Here is a 23,541-nt window from a genome sequence, read left to right on the forward strand (position 1 = left end):
CGGCAAGTAGCCTAGCAGAAGAGCGTTGGGTCAGTAACCGAAAAGTTGCTGGTTTGGATCCCCAAGCCGACTAGGTGAAAAATGTGCCCTTGAGCAAGGCACTTAACCCTAATTGTTACTGTAAGTCCCTCTGCATAAGAGCGTCTGCTAAAATCTAAAATGTGTGCTACTGAGTAATCTTCCTGCACCTTGCCTGCTCTTTAGTGACATAGTACTGTTGTACTGGTAACACTGCTGGAGGCACTTTGGCTGCGTTTAGACAGGCAGCCCAATTCTGGTATTTTTTTCACACATTTTGTCTGTTGACCAATCAGATCAGCTCTGAAAAAGATCTATTGTGAAAAGATCTCATGTGCTTGGTCTAAAGACCAATTAGAGGGGAAAAGATCAGAATTGGGCTGCCTGTGTAAATGCAGCCTTTCAGTCCTAGATTTCTGCAGGCACCCCAAAACAAAAGGTTAAAACTGTGCATCATCATGGGGTCTCTCTCCATAATGACGAATCCATAATTTAGAGCGGTTTGCAAACGTAAACCCAGGATTTAGTGTTGTTTGCAGACTTTGATGTTTACATGTCAACACATACATTTACAATGTAGCAAACAAGTAAACTCTGGTTTAGTACTATAATCGTATGGATTGGAAAAGGATGTACTACCTAAGATTAAATAAACTGAAATGGTTGTGTGCACAATTCTTAATCAAGTTAATGATCACCTAACCCTAACAGTGATATATATATATATATTTTTACCAGAGAATTATGAGACATAACCAAAAGATCTGTAGTTTCAACATCGAATATAATTTTATTGAGTCATTTACCACTGTCAAATAGCTTTAAAAATGTTCAATTTAATGGATTTTGACATATTAGATACTATAATTCTGGCAGTGCTGTCTCTAGACTGTGTTAATTAATTCACAATGATGGATCTTAGTAATCCTGCCTTCAGAAATTGTCATTTGCATTGGTTTTCGTCTTTGCTGTCTCCCATTTAATGAACTAGTTGAAGAAATGTGCACTAATATCCTGTGCTGCTAACATGGTGATGCTGGTGGTGATATGGCTGTGGCAAAGTAGAGGAGGAGAGGAGAGGGAGAGAGAAGGAGAGACAGACATAAGAAGTGATTTAGAGCACTATTTGTTCTGGCTTCCTTGTCAAGGTCTGAAAGAGACGTCATATAATCTCAATTCTCCTCACTGAGTAAGATGTGAAGACATTGAATATTTATCACGATATCATTATAATGATTTATTTAGTATGCATGTTTAATGAACCAGCTCCTCTGATGCTTGTGTTGCTGCTGTAGCATTCCTTAAAGTGTAATTCTGCCACTTTTCAACCTCATATTCATTATCTCTGCACCAAACCAGTGTCTACATATATTAAAACAGTGCGTTTCTATGATCTGTGGTTAAAATAAGGTACTAAAATTTGAACTTATAAAATGGGCCTTAAATCACATCTTTCTCATAGTCCCTCTTTCTTCGTCTTTTTAGGATTTATAATTGCTATTTCCTGCCTTGATTCTAAATGTATGATGTTTATATTGTATTTATTTTATTATAATTATTTTCGCCTATGTAGAGCTTTGCGGTAACACTAATGAAAAGCGCTATACAAAATAAATGTATTATTGTTATAATTGTTTTTAGACGGTTGTCTGTGACATCACAGGCTAGGTTTAAAAGTTAGAAAAACAATGAGTTTCTAGCCAGAGTGAGAACTTTTTAACTTTATATATATTTTTCTACAAAATGTAGAAATGCACCGTTTTCACATGTGCTGGAGATAATGAAAATGAGGGTGAAAAATTGTGGATTTAGATTTTATCTGAGCTAATGTCTGCCCATCACTATCAGTGATTGTCCAGTTTGTGATTCTGTTCACTTGTCCTCGGGGCTGGAGAATAACACACAGATGAGGCAAGATTACAACATAGAAATATATAGTAGCCATGATTTCACCTAAAATACTCTCTACTGAAAAAAGTCTGATTGTAATTATGTGGATGTCATTTCAGTTCATTATTTTCTGTGACTTAAAGCTACAATATGTCACTTTTTGGGTGACTGACCAAATTCACATAGACATGAGAGTCATAGATCTTTCATTCTCATTGAAAGCAAGCCTAAGAAGCGGTAAAGCTGTTCTATATGCACTATTTCTATGCTTCCCGTTCTTAAGTTCCGTTTTTGCATCTTTTACTTTTGGTTTTGTACACCAGCTTAAAAGACAATATTTTTGGTTATGTTAAAGATATTTAACATAGTGCATCTTCAACATAAATTCAGTCACACTCAGACTATTGCATGGGCATGGTTAAATGGTGCGTCACCAAACAGCGTCACCCAATGGAATATACACTGCTCAAAAAAATAAAGGGAACACTTAAACAACACATCCTAGATCTGAATGAATGAAATAATCTTATTAAATACTTTTTTCTTTACATAGTTGAATGTGCTGACAACAAAATCACACAAAAAGAATCAATGGAAATCCAATTTATCAACCCATGGAGGTCTGGATTTGGAGTCACACTCAAAATTAAAGTGGAAAACCACACTACAGGCTGATCCAACTTTGATGTAATGTCCTTAAAACAAGTCAAAATGAGGCTCAGTAGTGTGTGTGGCCTCCACGTGCCTGTATGACCTCCCTACAATGCCTGGGCATGCTCCTGATGAGGTGGCGGATGGTCTCCTGAGGGATCTCCTGCCAGACCTGGACTAAAGCATCCGCCAACTCCTGGACAGTCTGTGGTGCAACGTGGCGTTGGTGGATGGAGCGAGACATGATGTCCCAGATGTGCTCAATTGGATTCAGGTCTGTGGAACGGGCGGGCCAGTCCATAGCATCAATGCCTTCCTCTTGCAGGAACTGGTGACACACTCCAGCCACATGAGGTCTAGCATTGTCTTGCATTAGGAGGAACCCAGGGCCAACCGCACCAGCATATGGTCTCACAAGGGGTCTGAGGATCTCATCTCGGTACCTAATGGCAGTCAGGCTACCTCTGGCGAGCACATGGAGGGTTGTGTGGCCCCCCAAAGAAATGCCACCCCACACCATGACTGACCCACCGCCAAACCGGTCATGCTGGAGGATGTTGCAGGCAGCAGAACGTTCTCCACGGCGTCTCCAGACTCTGTCACGTCTGTCACGTGGTCAGTGTGAACCTGCTTTCATCTGTGAAGAGCACAGGGCGCCAGTGGCGAATTTGCCAATCTTGGTGTTCTCTGGCAAATGCCAAACGTCCTGCATGGTGTTGGGCTGTAAGCAGAACCCCCACCTGTGGACGTCGGGCCCTCATACCACCCTCATGGAGTCTGTTTGTGACTGTTTGAGCAGACACATGCACATTTGTGGCCTGCTGGAGGTTATTTTGCAGGGCTCTGGCAGTGCTCCTCCTGCTCCTCCTTGCACAAAGGCGGCGGTAGCGGTCCTGCTGCTGGGTTGTTGCCCTCCTACTGCCTCCTCCACATCTCCTGATGTACTGGCCTGTCTCCTGGTAGCGCCTCCATGCTCTGGACACTACGCTGACAGACTCAGCAAACCTTCTTGCCACAGCTCGCATTGATGTGACATCCTGGATGAGCTGCACTACCTGAGCCACTTGTGTGGGTTGTAGACTCCGTCTCATGCTACCACTAGAGTGAAAGCACCGCCAGCATTCAAAAGTGACCAAAACATCAGCCAGGTAGCATAGGAACTGAGAAGTGGTCTGTGGTCCACCTGCAGAACCACTCCTTTATAGGGGTGTCTGCGAATTGCCTATAATTTCCACCTGTTGTCTATTCCATTTGCACAACAGCATGTGAAATGTATTGTCAATTAGTGTTACTTCCTAAATGGACAGTTTGATTTCACAGAAGTGTGATTGACTTGGAGTTACATTGTGTTGTTTAAGTGTTCCCTTTATTTTTTTGAGCAGTATATATATCTGCCTTCTGCTGTTATCCAGTTATCCATTATAAAATATTTTTCTTATAATCAGAAATAATATATATACAACTTTACAAAATGATTTTTACAATACATACAATTCTATACAGTGAAATACTACACGTGTGGGTAGTTTCATTTAAAGTGTGATTACATGATCATAGATAGCACTAGTTTTGTGCACCATATATCACAGTTATCATAATGTAAGCATTGGAGGGAGGGAGGGAGGGAGGGAGGGAGGGAGGGAGGGAGGGAGGGAGAGGAGAGGAAGAGAGAGAGAGATGGTGAAGTAAAGAGAGAGATTAAGGGACAGAGACAGGTAGAGAGAAAGAGACAGAGGTAAAATAGTAAATAGGGAGGTACAGAGGTAGAGCGTTTGCATTGTGGTTGGAATAATACATTTTTCTGAAGATAATATGATATGTTTCATCAACTTGATTTTTAAAATAAGTTGGTCCTCAATGCATGATACATAAGCAGTGCTTAATATTCTGACATTCATGTGCATTCAACCCACAAATCTTAACATTTGCTTGCTCCAACATGTATTCTTCACAACAGCAGTTCACATGCCTGCTGCTATCAAGTGTAATGACAGACCTTTACAGCACTAGTCCTGCAGTAGTCCTCACATAATACAACTGTGTTCTGTAAACCTGTGGCGCTCCAGATGAGCATACAGGAAGACCTATACAGCTCATTGCCCTCATTGTCACAGATGCCATATTTTCTTCAACAACTGCAACCATCTGCACTCGTTGCACCTCTGCCCATGCCAGGATATTCACCAGAACCGCTCCAACATTTACTCAGGCTCGGTTACAGAGATACAACAATCTGCCTTGCTTTACAGTGGGCACTGTGGTTCTGTTTCAGCCGAGGTAAGTTTCTACTGTAGTTCATTACAGTGGCAGAACAATGGTAGACGCCAAAGAGGAGCGACTTCATATGAGCAGATGAGGCCGTGACCTCAGGACGGGGTCATGGCAAGGTCACCTTGGCACGATGTAACCATATGGCTTCTGCAGACACAGAGAGCCGTGATTGGGTAGTGGGTGGCTATGGTAGTGCTCCACTAGGGCTGACAGGGAGGAAAATGTCATCTCTAACTCCAGGAACAGCCGGGAGTCCTAAACCATAAACAAACACAATGAAATTAATATCAAACAAGACAGAGATAGTACTGGAATCCTCCGTTGTAATATTGATTTTGTCAGACAATCGACCTGGTACACAGAGAAGGTAAAGACAGTGGTTCTGACCTCCTCAAAGAGCCTGTAGTTTCTGGCCTTGCACACACTCACATCCCACACCACCAGCACCTGATTCAATGAGAACAAATGTACATTATTCACTAAACCAGTTTCCTTTCAATTATCACTGTGTGATGTGTGGTAAATCCCTAGTTGTTTATGCATCACAGCATGTGTTGGTGCGAAAAGCACCTGAAACCCTACCACTTCAAAGAGTATCTAAACAATCCCCTCACCACCACAACCCCACGGACTTTGCTGATAGCTACTTTATTGAGGAAAGTGTATTCACTATGCCTGTGATATGTAGCTGTCCCACCAAGCTATCTTTATTTGCTGATAGCTACTTTATTGAGGAAAGTGTATTCACTATGCCTGTGATATGTAGCTGTCCCACCTAGCTATCTTCATTTGCTGATAGCTACTTTATTGAGGAAAGTGTATTCACTATGCCTGTGATATGTAGCTGTCCCACCTAGCTATCTTCATTTGCTGATAGCTACTTTATTGAGGAAAGTGTATTCACTATGCCTGTGATATGTAGCTGTCCCACCTAGCTACCTTAAGATGAATGCACTAACAGTGAGTCGCTCTGGATAAGAGCTACTGCTAAATGACTCAAATGTAAATGCATGGTGTACCTTTGATGTTTTTGTTCCTGAGTTCCTGAAGCAGTAGAGACCGTCCTGTGGTGTTCTGGAGCTTTCCTTAAATAACCTGCAATTAAAGCACATTAATAATACATCAGTCAGACATGTGTTCTGCTCTTCTCTCATGAGAAAACAGACACCTGATTTTCAGGAAGTGGTCGAGCACATTGTGATCAAACACTAGTGGGCGCTTAAGACCATTACACAAAAATGAACAGGGGGTGTTCAACAAAAATTCAGTACAGAAATAATTAAGTGTGTCTTACTTTTCAACACTGCTTGTTTCTGTTGTGTCCAGGAACACGGAATCTGGTAATTGCATCTGAGGTCAGAAACAACGTGTGAAAAGAAAACAACAACAGACACATTAGAAGGACAGAATTGTGTCAGCAGGCCAAGACTATTCTATAGTACACTGATCAATGAGACTAATTTATAGTACACTGATCAATGAGACTATTCTATAGTACACTGATCAATGAGACTATTCTATAGTACACTGATCAATGAGACTATTCTATAGTACACTGATCAATGAGACTAATCTATTGTACACTGATCAATGAGACTAATCTCTAGTGCTGATCAATGAGCTAATCTATAGTAAATGGATCAATGAGACTAATCTATAGTAAACTGATCAATGAGACTAATCTGTAGTCCACTGATGAATACGACTAATCTATAGTACACTGATCAATGAGACTAATCTGTAGTCCACTGATCAATGAGACTAATCTGTAGTCCACTGATTAATGAGACTAATCTGTAGTCCACTGATCAATGAGACTAATCTGTAGTCCACTGATCAATGAGACTAATCTGTAGTCCACTGATCAATGAGACCGTCCCGACATGGCCTATAGTCCACTGATCAATGAGACTAATCTATAGTCCACTGATCAATGAGACTACGAGTCCCGTCATGAGCTCGCACTGATCAATGAGACTAATCTGTAGTCCACTGATCAATGAGACTACGAGTCCCTGATGAGCTCGAGCCACTGATCAATGAGACTAATCTGTAGTCCACTGATCAATGAGCACGGTCCACGATCTGGCCATAGTCCACTGATCAATGAGACTAATCTATAGTCCACTGATCAATGAGACTAATCTATAGTCCACTGATCAATGAGACTAATCTGTAGTCCACTGATCAATGAGACTAATCTGTAGTCCACTGATCAATGAGACTAATCTATAGTCCACTGATCAATGAGACTAATCTATAGTCCACTGATCAATGAGACTAATCTGTAGTCCACTGATCAATGAGACTAATCTATAGTCCACTGATCAATGAGACTAATCTGTAGTCCACTGATCAATGAGACTAATCTATAGTCCACTGATCAATGAGACTAATCTGTAGTCCACTGATCAATGAGACTAATCTATAGTCCACTGATCAATGAGACTAATCTGTAGTCCACTGATCAATGAGACTAATCTATAGTCCACTGATCAATGAGACTAATCTATAGTCCACTGATCAATGAGACTAATCTGTAGTCCACTGATCAATGAGACTAATCTGTAGTCCACTGATCAATGAGACTAATCTATAGTCCACTGATCAATGAGACTAATCTGTAGTCCACTGATCAATGAGACTAATCTATAGTCCACTGATCAATGAGACTAATCTATAGTCCACTGATCAATGAGACTAATCTGTAGTCCACTGATCAATGAGACTAATCTATAGTCCACTGATCAATGAGACTAATCTATAGTCCACTGATCAATGAGACTAATCTATAGTACACTGATCAATGAGACTAATCTGCAGTCCACTGATCAATGAGACTAATCTGTAGTCCACTGATCAATGAGACTAATCTGTAGTCCACTGATCAATGAGACTAATCTATAGTCCACTGATCAATGAGACTAATCTATAGTCCACTGATCAATGAGACTAATCTGTAGTCCACTGATCAATGAGACTAATCTATAGTCCACTGATCAATGAGACTAATCTATAGTCCACTGATCAATGAGACTAATCTATAGTACACTGATCAATGAGACTAATCTGTAGTCCACTGATCAATGAGACTAATCTGTAGTCCACTGATCAATGAGACTAATCTGTAGTCCACTGATCAATGAGACTAATCTGTAGTCCACTGATCAATGAGACTAATCTGTAGTACACTGAACATGACTGTTTAATGAGACTGTGGAATTGAGTAAACTTGACAACAAAACAACATAAACAAAACCACACCACATAACACAGGTGTTTTTCTCATAGTCTGTGTAAACTAGAGTTGTAGTCGATGGAGAATGGGTGGCAGGTAGTCTAGCGGTTAAGAGCGTTGGGCCAGTAATTGAAAGGTCGCTGGTTCGATTCGACTGGGTGAAAAATGTGTCTGTGCCCTTGAGCAATGCACTTAACCCTAGTCGTTCCGGTTAAAAGCGTCTACTAAATTACTTCAATGCAAAAATGTAAATGAGAATATAGAGGGTGCTTACATTCTCATAGTCTTCATCAGAGTCATAGTCAGTGTCCTTGGATGGATCCCTGCTCTTTCTTAAAGAGGCAGGCACCTCGTCCACTGGGGTCCGGAAGCTTTGTCCATCTGGAGAAGATCTTCTGAGAAGAAAGGGGGTGTTTTAAACTGTGCTGTATTTGTGTGTTGTAAAATATAACAATCTTGAAATCAAATTATAGTTCAACAGAGCAAAAAGTAAAGTTTTCCTCTATGAAAGGAAATAGGAATGATCTGTATCTGTAGGAAACTGAAAGGAGACACTTACTGTGCTGACCCTCCAGGTGGTTTAGGCTTGGCCGCAGGACATGGAAGTTTGGGTACCAGGGGTGGTTTGTACAGTCCAGGCTTGGTGTGGTTCAGTGCTGGCAAGGCCTGTGGTGGGAGATCTGGAGCTGGTCTGGAGCTGAGGCAGTGGTTTGGCATGCTCGGAATGTGACTGGGTTTGTTGCCACGGAAACCCGGTGGACTAGGGCTGGAGTGCAGCACCATCTTCCTTTCCAGGTCGCTGCAGATGATCAGGGTGGGGGGAGACTGCATGGTCACTGGAACAGGGGGCATCCTGTCTTTATGTTTCCCCCCAGCTATGGTGGAGATTGACATGTGCCCCATCATCGCCTGATTCTTTAGGTTGGCCATGGGAGGGGGAGGGGGGATCGGGCTCTTAGGACTCCATGCACTCCTCTCTGGGCTAGGCTTGAGGTGGGTGGGAGGAGGTTGAGGGGGGCCCTTATTTGGGATGTCCTTGTGTCCATGGTGGTTGTGGCTGACCTCACCGAGCTTGGGTGGAGGTAAGGGCGCTGGCGGTTTCTTTGGAAGGGGGCTGGTGGGGCTCCTGATGGGGCCGAGCACGGGAGGGGGGAGACCTTTGCAGAATCCTGACATGGACTCTTGTCTGAACTGGCATGGGACTGGAGGAGGTGGGTAGGATGGTGGTGGAACGGTTGGCCTTCCTTCAATAGCAGCATAATGCGATAGTCAGAGACAGAAAAAAACTGGAAAACGTGCGTTTGTAATACAGTAAATCACTGACAAAAAGATAGGATTCAAAATTATTTCAGCATAGTTATCATTTAGCCATAAAAGATGGGGCCATTAGTTTGAATTGTGATGACATGCCAATCCCATCAATGGCAGTTTATCACAGTTACAGCACCAGCCACATCAAAGACAGCATCAAACTCAAAGACATTTACTATTCTGTAGGCCTACCTGTAGATGTTGGTGGGCTATCTGGTTTTTCATAGTCATCCTCATCGTCGTCTTCATCCTCTAACATGTAATCTAGACATGAAAATGACATCATTGTTAGTGCACAGAGTTAATTGTATGAAACAAGTGTTGTGAAACTGAGCCATATTGCTTCAGAAGTGAGTAGTATGTCTTACTGCCTTCTGGGTCATCTGTGGTATGGGTTATGTCCATGGGGCGCTCGATCGATCCATAGAAGCTGTCTGCATCAGATTCTGAGTCACTATGGCAACAGAGTATTGTTATTGTCTACTAAGGACAGGGGGAGGACTACATGAATCACCTTGTATTTAATAAATTCACTAATCATGTATTCACTGACTCCCATGCATACTTGTTATAACACAGCAAGAGCTTACACTGTATATTAATCTAGAAGATAAAATCTACAGGTTCAGAAAGTCAATCAGAGCGTGCAGCCAAACTGTCTACTATTTATCAGAAAAAGGAAGTAACCACAGAGGATATGATTGTGTGAAGGAAGGGTTGTGTTGACTTACCTTGGAACATGTGAATCCCTTCTGTCATTGTAGTGATCAATTTCTTTCCGCAGATTTCGCATCCATTTCTTTCAGTAGACAAAAATAATCAGTATAACATTGTGATTAATACATTTACATTTGACATTTTATTCATTTCACAGATGCTCTTATCCAGAGCAACTTACAGTAAGTAGTGAGTGCATACATTTCACTATGTATATATACACTATATAATCAAAAGTATGTGGACACCCCTTCAAATTAGTGGATTCGGCTATTTCAGCCAGATCAGTTGCTGAAAGGTGTATAAAATCGAGCACACAGCCATGCAATCTCCATAGACAAACATTGGCAGTAGAATGGCCTTACTGAAGAGCTCAGTGACTTTCAATGTGGCACCATCATTGGATGCCACCTCAGTTCATCTAATTTCTGAACTGCTAGAGCTGCCCCCCGGTCAACTGTAAGTGCTGTTATTGTGAAGTGGAAACATCTAGGAGCAACAATGGCTCAGCCACAAAGTGGTAGGCCACACAAGCTCACAGAACGGGACGAGTGCTGAAGCGCATAGCGCGTAAAAATCGTCTGTCCTCGGTTGCAACACTCACTACCAAGTTCCAAACTGCCTCTGGAAGCAACGTCAGCACAACTGTTCTTCGGGAGCTTCATGAAATGGGTTTCCATGGCCGAGCAGCCATGGAATATATATAGTGATGACTCACACTTCACCATCTGGCAGTCCAACGGACAAATCTGTGTTTGGCGGATGCCAGGAGAACACTACCTACCCCAATGCATAGTGCCAACTATAAAGTTTGGTGGAGGAGGAATAATGGTCTGGGGCTGTTTTTCATGGTTCGGGCTAGGCCCCTTAGTTCCAGTGAAGGGAAATCTTTACGCTAGTGTACAATGACATTCAAAACGATTCTGCTCTTCCAACTTTGTGGCAACAGTTTGGGGAAGGCCCTTTCCTGTTTCAGCATGACAATGGCCACGGACACAATTCGAGATCCATACAGAAATGGTTTGTTGAGATCAGTGATGAATAACTTGACTTGCCTGATGAATAAATAACTAACCTCAACCCCATTGAAGGGGGGACCAACTCCATATTAATGGCCATTATTTTGGAATGAGATGTTCGACGAGCAGCTGTCCACATACTTTTGGTCATGTAGTGTGTGTGTACACACATACACACACCACACACCACACACCACACACACACACACACACACACACACACACACACACACACACACACACACACACACACACACACACACACACACACATACATACACATACAGTACCAGTCAAAAGCTTGGACACACCTCCTCATTCAAGGGTTTTAAGTCTCATTTTTACTATATTCTAGTTTGTAGAATAATAGTGAAGACATCAAAACTATGAAATAATACATATGGAATCATGTAGAAAGCAAAAAAAGCGTTAAACAAATCAAAATATATTTTAGATCCTTCAAAGTACATGGTAGTCGTAACCAAAAATCTCAGAATTTGGACTCATCAGACCACAGGACAGATTTCCATTGTCCATTGCTCGTGTTCTTTGGGCCAAGTCTCTTCTTCTTATTGATGTCCTTTAGTAGTGGTTTCTTTGAAGCAATTAGACCATGAAGGTCTGATTCACACAGTCTCCTCTGAACAGTTGATGTTCAGATGTGTCTGTTACTTGAACTCTGTGAAGTATTTATTTGGGCTGCAATTTCTGATGCTGGTAACTCTAATGAACTGATCCTCTGCAGCAGAGGTAACTCTGGGTCTTCCTTTCCTGTGGCGGTCCTCATGATAGCCAGTTTAATCATAGCGCTTGATGGTTTTCGCGACTGCACTTGAAAAAACGTTCAAAGTTCTTGAGATTTTCCAGATTGACTGACCTTCATGTCTTAAAATAATGATGTCATTTCTCATTACTTATTTGAGCTGTTCTTGACATAATATGTACTTGGTCTTTTACCAAATAGGGCTATCTTCTGTATACCACCCGCCCTTGTCACAACACAACTGATTGGCTCCAAAGCATTAAGAGGGAAAGAAATTCCACAAATGAACTTTTAATAAGGCACACCTGTTAATTTAAATGCATTCTACATTTACATTTTACATTTAAGTCATTTAGCAGACGCTCTTATCCAGAGCGACTTACAAATTGGTGCATTCACCTTATGATATCCAGTGGAACAACCAATTTACAATAGTGCATCTAAATCTATCCCAGGTATTCCTTAAAGAGGTGGGGTTTCAAGCGACTCCGGAAGGTGGTGATTGACTCCGCTGTCCTGGCGTCGTGAGGGAGCTTGTTCCACCATAGGGGTGCCAGAGCGGCGAACAGTTTTGACTGGGCTGAGCGGGAACTGTGCTTCCTCAGAGGTAGGGGGGCCAGCAGGCCAGAGGTGGATGAGCGCAGTGCCCTCGTTTGGGTGTAGGGACTGATCAGAGCCTGAAGGTACGGAGGTGCCGTTCCCCTCACGGCTCCGTAGGCAAGCACCATGGTCTTGTAGCGGATGCGAGCTTCAACTGGAAGCCAGTGGAGAGAGCGGAGGAGCGGGGTGACGTGAGAGAACTTGGGAAGGTGACTACCTTGTGAAGCTGGTTGAGAGAATGCCAAGAGTGTGAAAGCTGTCATCAAGACAAAGGGTGTCTACTTTGAAGAATCTCAAATATAAAATATATTTTGATTTTGTCACGTACTGACCATAGAGTGCTCTTATTTTCTATGGTAGAGTAGGTCAGGGCGTGACTGGGGGGTTTATCTAGTTTATTTTTCTATGTTGTGCTCTAGTTTCTTTTTTCTATGTTGGGGTTTTTGTATGATTCCCAATTAGAGGCAGCTGGTCATCGTTGTCTCTAATTGGGGATCATATTTAAGTAGTTGTTTTTCCCACCTGTGTTTGTGGGAGAATATTTTGAGTTAGTGCATGTTGCACCGCTGTCGTCACGGTTTGTTTATTGTTTGTTTGTTTGTTTGTTTGTTTGTTTGTTTGTTTGTTTGTTTGTTTGGTTAAGTTTCACAATATATTAAAGATGTGGAACGATACTCACGCTGCACCTTGGTCCGTTCATACACACAGTCGTGACAGATTTGTTTAACACTTTTTTGGTTACTACATGATTCCATGTGTTATTTCATAGTTTTGATATGTTCACTATTATTCTACAATGTAGAAAATAATACAAATAAGGAAAAACCCATGAATGAGTAGGTGTGTCCAAACTTTTGACTGGTACACACACATATATAAATAATTAATTATATATGTACTGTTACTAGGAATGTGAGAGGTTCTTAATCTGTACGTATCGCCCCTCACCCTTCTCTCATCCTCACTGGCTGCTGAGAAGTACCAGGTACGGTGTTTCTTACTGAAGTGGACAATTTTGAAGGGAAACACGTTACTGGAGGTGGTCTCTTCTGCTGCCCTCATCACCCTGCCAATGAGAGGAATAGAAACTGAAACCACATATTAAAGAACACTACATAAGTAGCTTACATTTATGAAACAAATACAGTATACACTGAGTGTACAAAACATTAAGAATGCCTGGTCTTTCCATGACAGACTAACCAGGTGAATCCAGGTGAAAGCTATGATCTCTTACTGATGTCACTTGTTAAATCCACTTCAAATCAGTGTAGATGAAGGGGAAGAGACAGGTTAAAGAAGGTTTCTTAAGCCTTGAGACAACTGAGACATGGATTGTGTAAGTGTGCTGTTCAGAGAGTGAATGGGCAAGACAAAAGATTTAAGCGCCTTTGAATGAGGTATGGTAGTAGGTGCTAGCCTGTTTGTGTCAAGAACTGCAACGCGGCTCCATTTTTCACATTCAATAGTTTCCCGTGTGTATAAAAAATGGCCCACCACCCAAAGGACATCCAGCAAACTTGACAACTGTGGGACGCATCGGAGTGGGGGGGAAGGGGGGCTGAAACTTAATATTAGAAAGGTGTTCTTAATGTTTTGTACACTCAGGGTATATATATAAAGTACAAGCCCCCTCACTCTGACCAATCCAATTTCACATTTTGTGGGTGAAACCATCTGGCAACTGTGTCATTGGTTTATTAATGTATTACCGTTTTCATCACATTATTGCTGTAATAACATATCATGCCTCCTATGTCACATCCAGTATGCTGTGTGAGCTGAATAGGCCTGGTCATGTTTCAGTGTGCTAGAGCTGCACAGCTGTATTAAAGCTCTATTTATACTCAGCCTCAGCAGGGAGAGGAGACTCCAGACATGTAATTATACAGTTACACAGTTACCACCATGGAATTGCAGCATACCTCTATAGGGAAGGACTCAGAGGAAGGAACTCAATGAAAACACCACAGGGTATGATAGAGCCTACTTCAATAGCCACTTTAACTTTCCAAATGTCAAACAAATATGGAAAAGAGATGGTTGAACATTGCCGTCTCAATTATTGGCTTGTGACCTGATGTATGAATTGATATGACGATATGACGAGTGTTTGGTAATCGTAAGCAAAACCTCTACAACCTTTATAGAGATGATCTCATTCAGCAGGAAGTGGCACATCAACACTCAAAATCCAATCAAATTGTATTTGTCACATGAAACGAATACAACAGGTGTAGACTTTACCATAAAAAATGCCTACGCGCCCTTTCCCAACAAGAAAAGTTTGCCCCCCAAAAATCAGAAAATAAATAGTAACGCAATAAAATAACAATAACAAGACTATATACAAGGAGTACCAAGTCAATGTGCAGGGGTACGAGGTAGTTGAGATATTTTAGGTAATATGTGCATGTAGTTAGGGTTGACCAGGCAATCAGGATAGATAGTAAACAGAGCAGCAGAAGCGTATGTGAAGACTGTGAAAGAGTTTGAAAGTGTCTATGTTGTGACTGTGTGTGTGGCGTCAATATACATGTGTTTGTGTGTTTTGTGTGTGTGAGCGTATGTAGTGAGAGTGTGTGTGTGGGTAGAGTCCAGTGAGTGTGTGGGTAGAGTACAGTGGGTGTGTGGGTAGAGTCCAGTGAGTGTGTGGGTAGAGTCCAGTGAGTGTGTGGGTAGAGTCCAGTGAGTGTGTGGGTAGAGTCCAGTGAGTGTGTGGGTAGAGTCCAGTGAGTGTGTGGGTAGAGTCCAGTAAGTATGTGGGTAGAGTCCAGTAAGTGTGAATAGAGCTGGTGCAACAGAGTCAGTGCAAAAAGAAAGGGGGTCAATGCAAATACTCAGGGTAACCATGTGATTAACTGTTCAGCAGTCTTATGGCTTGGGGGTAGAAGCTGTTCAGGAACCTTTTGGTCCCAGACTTGGTGCTCCAGTCTATGACATGGGTGGCTGGAGTCTTTTAAAATTCTTAGGGCCTTCCTCTGACACCGCCTGGTATAGAGGTCCTGGATGGCAGGGAGCTCAGCCCCAGTGATGTAGCGACTTGAGGTCTGTAGCGCCTCTGTAGCGCCTTGAGGTCTGATGCCAAGCAGTTGCCATACCAAGCAGTGATGCAGCCAGTCAAGTTGCTCTCAATGGTGCAGCTGTAGAACTTTTGTAGGATCTGAGGACCCATGCCAAATCTTTTCAGCCTCCTGAGGGGGAAGAGATGTTGTCGTGCCCTCTTCACAACTGTGTTGGTGTGTTTGGACCATGACAGGACCTTAGTGATGTGGACACCAAGGAACTTGAAGCTCTCGGCCCGCTCCACTACAGCCCTGTCGATGTGAATGGGGATGTGCTCGGCCCCTAGTACACGATCAGCTCCTTTGTCTTGCTGACGTTGAGGGACAGGTTGTTGTCCTGGCACCACTGCCAAGTCTCTGACCTCTTCCCTATAGGCTGTCTCATCGTCGTCGGTGATCAGGCCTACCACCGTTGTGTCCTCTAAAAACTTAATGATGGTGTTGGAGTCTTGCGTAGCCACGCAGTCAAAGGGTAAACAGGGAGTACAGGAGCGGACTAAGCACGCACCCATGAGGGGCCCCCGTGTTGAGGGTCAGCGTTGCAGATGTGTTGTTGCTTACCATCACCACCTGGGGTGCCGGCCTGTCATGAAGTCCAGGATTCAGTTGCAGAGGGAGGTGTTCAGTCCCAGGGTCCTTCGCTTAGTGATGAGCTTGGAGGGCACTATGATATTGAATACTGAGCTATAGTCAATGAACAGCATTCTCACGTTGGTGTTCCTTTTGTCCAGGTGGGAAAGAACAGCACATTGAGAAATGCTTTCATTGTCAGCAGACTTTCTCATCTGATCAGGATTTCTCTGCATAACAAACTGATTGCAACTGACAATACCAGCTGTATTTTAAACATGAATAATCATATGTAGGCCTATGTGAGAATGCCAACATGTTTTGCCGAAGCCTATTCAAATTCATGTACTTCTGTGCAAAAAGAAGGACACAATAGTGAACACTGACCTGTTGTAGCCATTGAGAGAGAAAGCTCCTTGCGGTGCAGGACTGGTGCTGCTCTTGAAGTAATACACACATCCCTTGTGGATGATTAAGTAGCGAAGAGGCCCTGTAAGATTGCAGAAGGAAAAAAAACACAAAGAAAGGTCTCACAAATAAGCCAGGCATAAAAGCAAATATGTTCTTCCTAATTTGATGAATCTCCAACCCTGCTCCAGGACTGGTGAACTAAACGTTGTGTTGAGATGAAAGTATGCAGTGCCACTCATCTCAGACCTTTGTCAGAATCCCTTGGTACAGTAAACATTAATGAGCCATGTAATGTAATGTAATGTAATGTAATGTATGTATGTATGTATGTATGTATGTATGTATGTATGTATGTATGTATGTATGTATGTATGTATGTATGTACTGTAGGGCTACTCACACTTCATAAGGCTGAACTGGCTCCCTCCTTTCTTGTGCACATACCCAGAGTGGCACACACCCCCTGGCATGGTGAGCAGGTTCTGGGCCCCGATGGCCCTCATGGGGATGGGCCAGGAGATCTCTGCTGAAGTCATGTTTCTGAGGGTACAAGGAGGGAGAAATAACACATCATACACCACAGTACATATCACAGACCTGGCAGTGGGCTGAACATATGGGTTCATATATGTTTATTTAACTTGACATTTCTGAGATGCAACGCTAAATTATTCTCTCAGCAGCTGCATCGTTCAATAAGACCACAGTGAACTCTGAATCTGATTGTACAAAAACAGTAACACATCATGAGCAAGAAGCACTTGAAGACTTGAGAATTCAGACCATATCAATATAATAAAATAAACATCTCATAACGGCTCAGTCCTAGAAAACATCTTACATATCCTGACCCAGCAACTTTCTCTCCACTTCAAACTCACAAGACAGCAAACATTTCACTGCAATTTGTCCTCATTAAGTTCCATCAACAATGACACCACATCAATTCTTCATAGATATAGAAACAAAGAAACAAGCACCCCAGCCAATAGGTCTGCCACCCAATCTAAACCCTAGTCATAATGCCTGGGAAACGTGCCCCATCAGCAGCTTACCTCCTACTCATTCGTCTCCTGAGGGTCTGAACTGCTGAGCTCTCCCTGAGGAGATCCATGAATAAACCCAATGAGAGAACCACACCACTCTGACTCTGCTAACTTCTAAATCAGACTGAGACAGAGAGAGGGCGCGCTAAGGCAGACTCAGACAGACACACACCACACTCTCCTCTAAATCTCTAAAACTCTAATACAGCCGGAAAACCTGCAGTCTCAAATCTTGACCCTGAACCGGACAAGCGGACAGGAAACTGGACGTTTCCCCTGGAATGTGCCTCATGCCCTTTCAGAGCTGTTGATTGCACCCTGTGTTGTGTGCATCCTGCCTTGCCGCCCACTGTGCCTGCCTTGCCTTTCCTTGCCCTGACGATGGCTGTCTGCCTTCTGGGAGGGAGTACAGGGAAACCAGCAGCCTCCAGACCCACAAGGACAAATATACTAGCAAGAGGCGGGGAGAGGGGCTTCCGTTGACATCCAAGGGACGGGTGCAGGGGTGCAAGATCTGACTGTTAGATGAGGATGGAAATGAGGCATGGGGAATCTGCATCTCTCCCCAGAGTCAGTCAGGGGTAATTTAACTCTCTACAGGAGGAAACAGCCAGGCAGGGAGATTCAATAAGGATGCAGGAATGTAGTTTAGTCTGATTTGTGGATTAGGCCGGGGAAGAAAAGTATGAAGTATTTATGCAAACGCTTTCATGTTTAAATGTGTTTATGCAACGTATCTTAAGGATCTAAATTGAACTGTCACGAGGCAAGCAGACTGACGTTGGACTCAGTTGGGTGGACTCAGTTGGGTGGCTTGGTCATTTCTGACCTGTTTGTGGCCTCTGCTTCAAGGGGACTTGAAAGGACAACGGCAGCATTTATCTGTCCTGCAGCCACCTTTTGATGTTTGTGTTGTTTCCACTGGGAAGCGATAACCGCTGTTCAAAAGGCATGCATGGTGTGGGACCTACGGACAGATTCATTCCACCAACCTAACTGCATGCTCTTGCTATTTTTGGTGTTGGATACTTGTGGTTGTAAAGGGGAAAGAGATTAAATTAGGAACTTTACTCTCTGATTAACAATGGAGGACTGCATGAACAGAATGGTCTCTTTGTGTGAAGAATAATTTCCATTACACCTAACTCATTGCAGTTAACCGTATGTTATATATAATAAGTGAGAGAAATGCATTATCAGAGCTATGACATATTACAATATTCAGATGTATTTGTCGTCAGTAATAATCAACAAAACAAACTTGATTAAAGGGATACTTTAGCATGCTAGCAGATACCCATAGACTTCCAGTCAATGCGCTAACGCTAGTAAGCATTGGCTCGCGAAACTACCTTTAACTTCCTTCATACTGGACACAGATACATAAAAATGGTATCCACAAGTTCATCTGACTGGGGAAAAATCTCAAAGTATCCCTTTATAGGGTCCAAATCCACAGTCACCTTGAATGTAAGAAGTGCTTTTCAGCACAAACATGTGGGTTCTGAACTCTCTAACCTCCCTGCTTAGTGAGACAGAGATGCTAATTAGGATTATAGAACTCCTTTTTGCCAGGAACTCAGATGGTAAACAGGAGTGGCAAGTATAAAATACCAGGTAATTATTCAAACCTACTTCCTACTGCTGCCTGGAACAATCTACCGGCAAACTACTCAACACAACCCATGTTTCTAGAGGAAAAACTAAATGAAACTGTTTTTCAAAAATACAGTGTGAACGATTCAGTGTGCTCTCACCCATGCAACTATGATTTTGCCCTTTTCATGAGAGTGTTTGGTAGACTTTACACTACTCCTTCCTTCCTGATCTACACATTAAAATGGAAACAACCACAAAGGTGTTGTCACGTCCTGACCAGTAAAGGGGTTATTTGTTCTTATAGTTTGGTCAGGACGTGGCAGGGGGTATTTGTTTTATGTGGTTCAGGGTGTGTTTGTGTGTGTTCATGTAGAGGGGGTATTTGATTTATTAGTCCAGGGTTTTGGTTATTGTTCTATGTTAGTTTATTTCTATGTTCAGTCTAGTCGTTTGTATTTCTATGTTTAGCTAATTGGTTTTGGGGCCTTCAGTTGGAGGCCGCTGTCTATCGTTGTCTCTGATTGAAGGTCCTATAAATAGGAATGTGTTTGTCATGGGATTTTGTGGGAGATTGTTTCTTGTTTTGCTGTATGCCTGACGAGACTGTCTAGTTCGTTTGTTTTTTGTATACGTTGTTTTGTTTTTCCTTCTTCACTAATAAAAAAGAAGATGAGTATACATTTTCCCACTGCGTTTTGGTCTACACCCTACGACATCCGTGACAGGTGTTGGGAAAACACATTCTCTGAATGACTACTCAGCATAACAGGGACAGTGAGCGAAAGATCAGCATCATTAACTGTATCATAACCTTTGACATACATTTCCCATCACAATATTGCCAAGTTGTTAATGAAAAAACGAATTGCAGCTGGTTCCACCACAGTCGGAAGAACGTTGATGAGCATAGTCTCACAGGTGTACAACACTCACAGCTGTTGGACAGTCTAAAGGTGTAGGCCTTCTCCACAGAGGAAGTGGAGTAAGCAAGGCCATGTAGGGAACATGATGATTTTCTGTCGTAAAAGGTCCAATGAAGCTGTTTTTATCTCAATATCAAATCATTTCTAGGTAACTATTAAGTACTTTGCTGTGATTGTTTTCAAATAAAATGGTCAAAAAGAAACTTAAATAGAAACAATAATATTGCTAGGACCGTCTGGGAATGTTCTGAGTTGGGAGGGGAAAACAGAAAAAATTGCTGTTATTGGCAGAGAGGTTTGGAACTCTTTCTTATTGGTGAGGACACCAGGAAGGCCTGAAATTCCATCCCACCAAAACAGGTTGAACTTTCAGGCGGTCTTTTCAAAACAGGTCTTACACAAAGAGGGCATTATCATCATTTTCACAGTATTATTCCAATCATAGTGTGGAAATATATATACAACAAAGGACAATTACATTGACAACACTGGGCCTTTAAAAAAAAAAAAGAATTCACAGGTGAATGGGTTTCTGTTCCCCTGGTCAACAAAGTTTCCGACTAAACATAGTATGTGCATTTCTTTCAGCATTCACTCATGGTAGGCCACCCTGTAGCAGCAACAACCTCATTCTGCTTTTTGGGGGAGCTTGGCTTTCCCCTGCATCACTTCCTGTCTCCTAATATGAGCATGGCCTCCCGACAGGAAGCTGTCACTCTGATGACAGACTCCACACAGTTTAATAATATGAGAAAAGAGAGAAGCAGTGCGTACCCAGAATAATAAATACTGTAGAAAAGCAGCAACATGACAAAACAAGCACCAGCTCTTCTCATTAGAGAATCAGGACTAAGAGCTTTAGTTTAGATTCAGGACTAAGAGCTTTAGTTTAGATTCAGGACTAAGAGCTTTAGTTTAGATTCAGGACTAAGAGCTTTAGTTTAGATTAAGGACTAAGAGCTTTAGTTTAGATTCAGGACTAAGCGCTTTAGTTTAGGGGATGCGTCCCTTTTACTTTCCTGAATATGTTAATCACAATCAGAGTAACACAGTGATCAAGTAAAAGTGTGTGTTCACGAATGGGAGTGCCCTTGAGTGCAAATTTGTTTCCTGTAAACAGGATTTTCAATATGACTGTGTTTAAACAGTTGCAAACACCTTTGCTTTATAACTCCCAATAAAATAAGCTGTCCAGCAGTTAAATTGATGACATATCAGTGTTTGTTGACCATCATACAGTCATTGGTGAGAAAGATTGATAGTTGAAACCATGATAGCCATCCTCTTCCACACTGGTAGGGCTACTTGTCATGAATGATCTCACTGGCACCTGACTTCAAGTCTTTCTCTTTCACTGCATCACCAAATATACAAAAACTGAGTAAGTAGGAAAGTCTTATGCCTCACACTTACATGAAATCCCGTTCCCAACACATTCTCACGCTGGGCTTGCTTCCAAGGACAAACAACTTCTTTTTTCTCACTGACACAGCCATGGGTGGTGCAAGGCAGTCCTCGCTACCATGTTATTTCCGACAGGTTGAGCAGACAGACGGACGTACAGAAGACAGGGACAGACAGACAGAGTGTGCTACTGTACTGATAAATAGATAGATACTCCTGGTAGAGCTTGGTGGGGCTGTCCGTCTGAGGCGCTGCCTGAATGCTGAGACCCAGCGGCACATTTCCGGAGGGCCTCGTCTCGGGGCCCACTATCCACATTGGCTGACGTGACTGAGAAGCTACTTCCTCCTCTCTGAGGCGGAGCGGCTGATTGGACGACGCCCTCATACATTCAGCCTCTCAGCCCACAGGGCCACAGACCGTGTGCTGGCTGTTGGAGGGACTTTCCACCCCCCAGCACCATGGAACAATGAAAGGGGTCACACCGTCACGGACAAATATCCCGAGAGTGCCACTATGACCTATAGACAGAAGACCATGTATTCTACATTCTACATGTATTCTGTATTCTACAATGTGCATCCAAATCACGTGCATCTGAGAGTAATACAGCACATCAACCATGTGTAATACATAAAAAATGGTTATTACATATTAATAACACAAACTACTTTCTTACTTTCTAGTGTCCTTTGATCAACATCCTATGTGTAGACCAAATATCAAAGCTTGCTAAAGGACGTAGCTGGTAGCACAGAAGGTTAGCTTATGGCTCTCATAAGTGATCCATGAGTACTAAACAATAACAATTCACAGATTTGAAATATACAGCACAAGGAAAAACCCTGTCCATAGATCTATCCATTAAAAAGACTATTAACACTATCAGCAGCTAAATTATGTTAATTTAACATGAATATTGTGCTTACCCATTGAGTCCTGCAGAAGTAAACTGCTCTCTCTTCTTAACATCAATGATTTACAGTGAACACAAGGCCACTTCCTGCACTTATTTAGAACCATCAAGTTCACTGGTACCCTCCCATTTACAACTTGAAGGCTAAGCATGTACACAAGCCAGAACACTTGAAACAACTTGTCACGCCCATGTCTTTAGATCATTCACTAAATATAACTTAGTCCAAGCTTCATGCGACATTGAAGAGAAATACGCACAGCATCAACTTCTCTTAAAATGTAGATAAGTGCTCCACATTTGGATACATTGATAATTTAAGGTTAGGCATAAAGTTAAAACAAATAAGCTAATTTTAGTTTTTCATACATTTTTACGATCATTGGCATTCCAAGATGCCGTAGCAGTTCAGACGTCCTTTACCCTCCTCTTGTCGTGTCCCGTGTATATATATATTTACATATTTTTCTTCGCATTATCTTTTTACATTTTTTTTTTCTTCTAAAACTCAACCTCAAAGCACTCTCCTGCAACCCGCCTCACCAATTTAAAAAAGAAAGTATTATTTACCTCAAATCCGAAATCCACAACAGAAGCTAGCCAGAGGTTAGCCATTTTCACTGGCTAACGTTGGAGTTCAGCTAGCCACGGTTAGCTGTCCTCAGCTATCCGTTAGCTCGAAAAGCTATCAGCAGTTTTTGTACAGCGCGACTCAGACCAGAGCATACCGGACCTATTCTCTCTCCTTTTCCCGATTTCTACCGCAGGTTCAGGACATTTACACCTGGATCTTGCAGCTAACTAGCTGCTACCTGAGTGACTATTGGCAACGTCGGTCCCGGAATTAACACACATTATCCCGGAGCTAGCCAGCTGAAGAGTTCCGTCAGCCACTCGTGGGCTTTTCCTGAGCTAGCCAGCTGAAGTGTCCCCTGGGCTACGATCACCTATCCTGACCCTCTTTACTGCCGATGCGGAGCCCCATCGGGCCCTCACGACTGGACCACCGACGTTATCTGCCCGAGGGAGTTATCCAACTGGCCCCTCCGTCGCGACGTAACCTGAACGCCCATCTGCGGCCCACTAATCGTTAATCGTTAGCTGTCTTATCGGCTGCGATCTGAATAGG

At 42.6% G+C, this 23,541-nt stretch overlaps 1 protein-coding gene across 4 annotated transcripts; it reads right to left on the minus strand.

The window, feature by feature from the left end:
* Positions 1 to 783: 783 nt before the first annotated feature.
* Positions 784 to 22,544, minus strand: LOC106568140 (SH3 domain-binding protein 2). Of its 4 annotated transcripts, none has more exons than XM_014138208.3 (13): positions 22,426 to 22,544; positions 16,925 to 17,064; positions 16,501 to 16,603; positions 13,427 to 13,544; positions 10,111 to 10,178; positions 9,748 to 9,833; positions 9,572 to 9,643; positions 8,628 to 9,312; positions 8,343 to 8,463; positions 6,125 to 6,180; positions 5,850 to 5,925; positions 5,218 to 5,277; positions 784 to 5,085 (listed from the first exon to the last, which is right to left on the minus strand). In XM_014138208.3, exons 2-13 carry the CDS (start codon positions 17,058 to 17,060, stop codon positions 4,948 to 4,950), a joined length of 1,719 nt encoding a protein of 572 aa, XP_013993683.1. In that variant the 5' UTR covers positions 17,061 to 17,064; positions 22,426 to 22,544; the 3' UTR covers positions 784 to 4,947. The 4 variants fall into 4 exon arrangements, with proteins under 4 accessions (XP_013993683.1, XP_013993681.1, XP_082816595.1 ...); XM_014138206.3 differs by lacking the exon at positions 22,426 to 22,544 and adding an exon at positions 21,506 to 22,317 and having other exon boundaries at positions 8,343 to 8,460; XM_082960469.1 differs by lacking the exon at positions 22,426 to 22,544 and adding an exon at positions 21,506 to 22,151.
* Between the last annotated feature and the right edge of the window lie 997 nt (positions 22,545 to 23,541).

The sequence above is a fragment of the Salmo salar genome, chromosome 13 (genome assembly GCF_965601325.2).
Source record: "Salmo salar chromosome 13, fSalSal1, whole genome shotgun sequence".
In the NCBI taxonomy this organism is placed as follows: domain Eukaryota; kingdom Metazoa; phylum Chordata; class Actinopteri; order Salmoniformes; family Salmonidae; genus Salmo; species Salmo salar.

Excerpts from the sequence above, each read along its gene's own strand:
- LOC106568140 (XM_082960469.1), bottom strand. The coding sequence starts at position 21,588 with ATGGCTGTGTCAGTGAGAAAAAAGAAGTTGTTTGTCCTTGGAAGCAAG. Across the intron at positions 16,604-16,924 it reads CCAGTTCAGCCTTATGAAGT|GGCCTCTTCGCTACTTAATC; the intron begins GTGAGTAGCCCT and ends GCAATCTTACAG. Across the intron at positions 9,834-10,110 it reads AGGGATTCACATGTTCCAAG|TGACTCAGAATCTGATGCAG; the intron begins GTAAGTCAACAC and ends CTGTTGCCATAG.